We start from the raw sequence: 5775 nt of genomic DNA, 5'->3' as shown, positions 1-5775 counted from the left end.
CTCCCCCGCCGTCTCCGTCTCCGCCATATAAAGTTTCAAACTTTTTTTTTTACCAATAGAGTTGCAATCGCAGAGATAATGTCTCTAAACGTGGAGTATGCATTAAAAAAACATGTGTGTATATATATATATATATATATATATATGTATAGAAGTTTGACAGAGGATGAACCCCGCCAAGAAAAGCCAACATCCAAGTTGCAAAACCAAATATTATTTTCCTGTGAATCGGATAAAACTACGGGAACCATTCTCGAGGTGGTTTTTGGATTTGCATGATGGGAACTTTTCTAATCAAATTTGGATTTGGTCCTTTTTCAATGGATTATAACTACACCAATTCTCTGTATCTAAAAGTTTCTAACATTTTTTACATTTATGAATATTTCATGATATTCTCACATTTATTTAAATTGCTATATTTTTTATAAGTATTTCTTATCAGTGTGAAGACTGTTATTCAAAAATTACTATTGATTATTTTGATTAGTTTTTTTACTAAATAAAAAATGGAATACAATTCAATCTTTTTAACTTAAAAAACGATTTAATCCGAAATAAAGACAAATAATAAATTTTTTTAATTAAATTATATGTAACATAACCAAATTTAATATGGTTCAGAAAAATAAAAAATAAATAAATATTAAATTGAAATTGTTAAATGTAAATCAAATATGGCGAAAATGGATATAAAGTAAAAATTAAAATAAATAAAAATGAATACAATAAAAAGTATTCTAATTCTTTATTGTTTTGCACATCGTAGACGTAGATGGTTTATTTATTTAACTATACTCTCCATTATATAAAAAAGAATCTATATTTAATTATCGGGTACCGTAAAAAAAAACACATGTACACGCTTTGTCCTTTTCGGTGTTCTGTATCTTTTTTAACCGTGGCTTCTGAGTTCCGACAAAAGGTGGATAAGATTACGAGTACGACAAACAAAACATGGAAACCAAAAAAGCAAGAAGAATTCGTGGTATTTGAACGGTCCAATCAAAATATCTACATTCCAAATTCCACTTCATATAATGAAATTAATATTTTTTTTTGTGATTAGCATAATAGTGGAGAAGCACCTTTCGCTCTAATTACCGAAAGATTGGGGAAAAAAAAACCCAAAGGAGAAGCGAGGGGCGGCGATTTTCCGAGACCGGAGAGGGCTTCATCTAACCGGAACCCGCTGACTTGGGCAGAGGGTTTGGACCTTCACGATCGATTGTCGAAGAACAGGAAAATGAAAAAAAGAAAAAAAAATTGGAAAACGATCAAAGAAAGGTTTCAAATGGGAAAACGCATTGACTTTGCTTTGGTCTTTGATAATGCAAAAATACCAAACAAACAGAGGCTTAACAGAAAAACTAGATATAGCAGAGCATGTTATCGTCTTCTACAACATCACAGATGTCTCTGTGGTCTGAAACCAGACACAGACAAAAGAGACAGCAAACGAAAAAGGAAAAAAATAAAAAGAAAAAAAGGAAGTCCAAATACGGAATTAAGATTGTATTTTTCTTCCGAGTATTCGTTCTTATGCGTCGGCTTTGTTAGTAGTATAGTGTCATCACTTGATGAAAAACCTGCGATCGTGATATGATTATCATATAATATGAATCTCTCTACCTCCTCTTCCTGCTCCTCCTCCTGGTATATATATATATATGACTTAGCTATACATATACATGATTCCTACTTCCTTGTGTATGCTCTCTCTACTTGTCTGCAACCCGGAAAAAAAAAACCCGAAATGATTTCTGGTTGTTTGTTCCAAGATGATGGGAAGCCATAGGAGCTTTTACCTTTTTATTACATACACCTCGGCAGCCTCATATCCATAACACAAAAAACCTGCCCAATACACACGGGTGAAAAAAAAAACGATACTGTGATATATGACGAAACATCTTCTGTGGATCAGAAGTAAGAAACGAACAGATGTAAGACTGTTATGCATACACTTCACTAACCGTTGGCATTTATGAGGTACAACAGCTACTGCTGCATCATACCACTGAGAGTGGCGGCTCGGGGTTATTGCCAGTAGCAGCCAAGACTGCAACTTTTGCATCGGTTTCAGCAGATTCATCGGTTTTCGTCTGGCCATCATCAGCATCAGCGGCGGATTCCACACAAGGGAAGAGGTTACTAGGAAGAACAAGCTTTATGGTGCTTTCACCGCCCGGTTCAACTGTTTCACTATCATTAGTGCCTTCTTTTGCAATTGAATTGTTATGGTAAACGCTACCTGAGCTTTGCCCCAGGTAAGGATGCGCATTGGCTAGATGGGTATTGCCATTTACTGACAAACCATGAAGCAACAATGTTAATGAGATAAGAATCATCGGCCTCGTTAGTAAACAATAACTAATTTCGATCCTAAAGTGCATAATGTAAATCCACCAACCTTCTAAACCTTCAGGTCCCGGGTTTTCGGATGAGAAAACAGAGTTTTGGTTACTGCATGATGAAAAATAAGCAGGAGATCCCACAGATAAACTACGCTGGTGATGTGGCATTATGCCGTTCTTAAATTCAGGAAGTTGCAGATTTATAAAACGTCTCCTTTCGAGTTCGATGGCTCTCTGCAGTTCAACCTGCTCCATTTTCCTTCTCATCATCTCTTGTCCATCGTAGAGCATCTTTGAACCTACAACATCAAAGACGAGAAGAGGGCCTCATTAAGCGGAAAACCCTATAAACATAACTCGGGAAAGTGAGCAAAAGGCACATATCTGGCTATTGACACGAGATTATTAGCATCTTACAAAAATCGAAATTGATCATTCATTCAAAATTGAAAATTAGGATACTAACCCAGGGGGAAATCACACTGTTCCCTGGGATCAACCCCAGATGGACTGGAACACGGAGAAAATTTCCCTCGCAAAATCTGCTGTTGAATCAGATGCTGCTGCTTCCTATCATCAATAAGGTAACAATGACCCATTAGAACTCGAGAGAGATAGACCACAAAAGGAAGAATTACCAGTAACACATTAAAACCCAAAACAAAGAGATGGCAAAAAAGAAAAATCAAGGGCAAAGGAAGAATCATACCTGTCCAAGACTTTCCCTTTCTCTTTGTAATGTTTCACAAGAACACGTGAATCGCAAATGAAATGGGGATTCCCTCTAGCTAACACGAGCTTCACGGTCTCGGGATGGACAAACGAAACAAATCCGAACATACGCTTCTGCTGGTAAGGAATCCTCACATCTTGCACTGCTCCAAAAAGGCTTCAAGAGAAAACAAACCCATTAACCATCCATCAAAAAGCCGAAGCCACATATTTTCGAATAGCTATCCTATAAACCATAAAACACTATCAGCACAACAAATTAACCATTTCCATCATTCAAAGAGAAACACAACAAAGGATTCAAGAAACATTGTTTAACAGACGGCTGCCTGAAAATACCTGAAATAGTTTGCAACATCCTCGTCCTTGAAGGTGCTATCAGCAGGGAAAGTCAAGTAAATCTGCCTGGAAGCGGAGCTCGACTGATCGCTGAAGTGCATGGCCATAAGTTCGCTCCTCTCAAGCCGCCCCGGGCTGCTGCTCCAATATCTATCATCACCAAAAGGTAACGCACCACCCACTCTGCTGCAAGTGAACACAAAAATTAACTATTAAAGTCACCAAGAAACACAAACTCCACAGTAAGTTTTCACTCAATTTGCAGCACACGAAGAAATGAACTTACACATGCAAAAATGTTGGGGAAAAAACAGAATCAGGAGGATAGTAGCCGAAAGAAAGCACCATGCAATAAAATGAACAAAGAACTAGATCAAATACCAACCACACAAATTTATAACCTGAAAATGAGGAGTATAATAAGTAATAACCCAATACAGAAACTCGAAAAAACAAAGAATCAGATTCCGACAAGCATTTTTTAGGGCATATCAAAGCTATATATTAAGAATGGTAAAGCAGAATACTTGGGCAAGATTCATATACCGGTGAGGGTGCTGATGCAAGAGTAAATCTATTCTCTTCTCGTTTGGCAACTGAGGAACCCTAGCCAAGAACTGAGCAGCAGCCAATCTCTGCTGCTGATAAGCCATCTTCATTCTCATCATCTCCTCTTGCTGCCGCACAAAGCTTTCCACTTTTCTCGGCGAATCGACCATAACGCCATTACCGTCAACATTATCTGGAAAGCCAGCGTGGATAAACTTGCAGCTCTCGCCATTCTTGCAGAAACCGCGACTATAATACATACAAGGCTTGAATCCCGCATCAAAACCATCATCCTCGAACCCGAAACACGCATCTGCCGAGAAACTCCTCCTGTGCGAATGGGTTTCGCCAACGTTGACGGAGTAGTCCAACGGAACCCGGGGATCTATAAATTCCTCGGTTTTCGAAGACGAATCGTCGAGAAATGAGAGGTAATCACCCAGCTGCTGCTCATCAAGTAAATCAGCACCGGTGCCACTGTCACCACCCGCATCTGCTACAGGCCCTTCGTTGTTTTGATGAGAACCAGAGGGTTTTGAGATCGGCCCACTACGAATACCGTCGAGCGAGAGAAAATGGCTCGGTTTGGGGGAAATGTGGGTGTTGCTCCCGTTAGGGTTTGCACTAATCAGTGGCCATGAAGAGTTGGAAGACGGAGACGAAGGGGAATTTCTACAGAAATCCATGAACCCATTAGGGTTACCGCCTCTTCCGTTGATGGGTGGCCGACAAATAGGGTTCAACGGCGAAGGAGACGGCGGAGTTGACGGCGCAGACAAGTTGTTCGACGGTAGTCCCAACTGGGTTTTCACTTTCACAATCATGGACTGCAACACTGCCTCTGGTCCGAGAGCCAAACGCATCAAATCCCTCTCCTCGCAGCCGCGCAAGAGAAGATACCCAATGATCTTCGGCGCGAACTCCGGCTCCAAGCTTTTGATTTTCGACAAAAGCATGGCTGTCGGGTCGCCGGAATCCATGGCTTCTCAGGGGTTGACTTTGCCGGAAGCGGCAGAACACGGGGAGAGAGCGAAAATTCGAGTTTTTGAAACCGAAACTGAAAAAAAAAAATGTGAGCGGGATTGAGAAGATGAGAAGAGAGATCTTCCCTTCCTTCTTCGCTCGCTTCTGTGTTCTTTCTCCTTTCTCTACAATTTCACAGTTCACTCCTCTCTTTATCGCTCATCCAGTGGAAGACCACTTGGGGAAACGGTGCGTGTGTTAAAAACATCAACTTTCTAGGAAACTGTAACAACAAACATAATAAGAAATAATAATTTGCCAATAATATTTATTGCGTTTTGGTAAATGATGATTCGTGCGGTGTCTCTTTGGTAAATTTGAGATTTTTACTGATTCTGGGCGATTGAAAATTGGGAACTTTTGATACATTCAAATCTGATTCTGATGGGTGAAATATATTGGTTTGACAAACAATGGGTTGTGACTCAATTAGGTTGGACAATATTTCCAGGCCTTCTAGACAAATTATTTTTATTTTATTTTTAAACATTTCACCATTCCAATTTATTTTGCTCTCAATGCCCGGAAAAAAGGTATTTTGTTTTATACCCAGAAAAGAAAATGTCCATTGTTATTCACAATTATATTCCTAATGAATGTATGAACATACATGTATAATTTCTGCAGATAATTTATTAATACTATTTATTTTACAACTATTTATAAAAATATTTCAGAATAAAAAATCTTAAAGTGCTGTAAAATCAGTGTCAGAGAGGGGAGAGAGAGATTTTCTTTCTACTTAGCCCACGCCAACTTTTTGTTGCCGCATTCA

At 39.0% G+C, this 5775-nt stretch overlaps 2 protein-coding genes across 6 annotated transcripts in view; both read right to left on the bottom strand.

Moving 5' to 3' along the window:
• LOC104811184 (hexokinase-4-like) overlaps nt 1–279 on the bottom strand; it is a 6745-nt gene extending 6466 nt beyond the window's left edge. Inside the window, exon 1 of one of the 3 annotated variants that reach the window (XM_010537805.2) lies at nt 18–279. In XM_010537805.2, the coding sequence (XP_010536107.1) occupies nt 18–27 (10 nt within the window). In that variant the 5' untranslated portion in view covers nt 28–279. The remainder of the gene's footprint in view (nt 1–17) is intronic. The other 2 variants (XM_010537806.1, XM_019202294.1) reach the window with 2 other exon arrangements.
• A 1007-nt stretch (nt 280–1286) lies between these two features.
• LOC104811182 (zinc finger CCCH domain-containing protein 55-like) lies at nt 1287–5210 on the bottom strand. Of its 3 annotated transcripts, none has more exons than XR_771405.2 (8): nt 3975–5210; nt 3429–3611; nt 3067–3246; nt 2824–2927; nt 2414–2656; nt 1977–2308; nt 1809–1857; nt 1287–1729 (listed from the first exon to the last, which is right to left on the bottom strand). XR_771405.2 is itself a non-coding variant. In XM_010537803.2 (7 exons), exons 1-6 carry the CDS (start codon nt 4955–4957, stop codon nt 2013–2015), a joined length of 1992 nt encoding a protein of 663 aa, XP_010536105.1. In that variant the 5' UTR covers nt 4958–5209; the 3' UTR covers nt 1287–1857; nt 1977–2012. The 3 variants fall into 3 exon arrangements, 1 of the variants encoding a protein (XP_010536105.1); XR_771404.2 differs by having other exon boundaries at nt 3429–3614; nt 3975–5209; XM_010537803.2 differs by having other exon boundaries at nt 1287–1857; nt 3429–3614; nt 3975–5209.
• Nucleotides 5211–5775: the final 565 nt, after the last annotated feature.

This window comes from Tarenaya hassleriana, unplaced genomic scaffold, assembly GCF_000463585.1.
Source record: "Tarenaya hassleriana unplaced genomic scaffold, ASM46358v1 Cleome19, whole genome shotgun sequence".
In the NCBI taxonomy this organism is placed as follows: domain Eukaryota; kingdom Viridiplantae; phylum Streptophyta; class Magnoliopsida; order Brassicales; family Cleomaceae; genus Tarenaya; species Tarenaya hassleriana.
The sequence above is the reverse complement of the archived record's forward strand: the minus strand, read 5'-3'. Positions and strand labels throughout refer to the sequence as shown.

Coding starts and splice junctions, on each gene's coding strand:
- LOC104811182 (XM_010537803.2), bottom strand. CDS start 4,957: ATGGATTCCGGCGACCCGACAGCCATGCTTTTGTCGAAAATCAAAAGC. Junction 2,657..2,823: donor ACAGTGTGATTTCCCCCTGG/GTTAGTATCCTA, acceptor TTGATGTTGTAG/GTTCAAAGATGCTCTACGAT. Junction 2,309..2,413: donor GGGACCTGAAGGTTTAGAAG/GTTGGTGGATTT, acceptor ATGGTTTGTCAG/TAAATGGCAATACCCATCTA.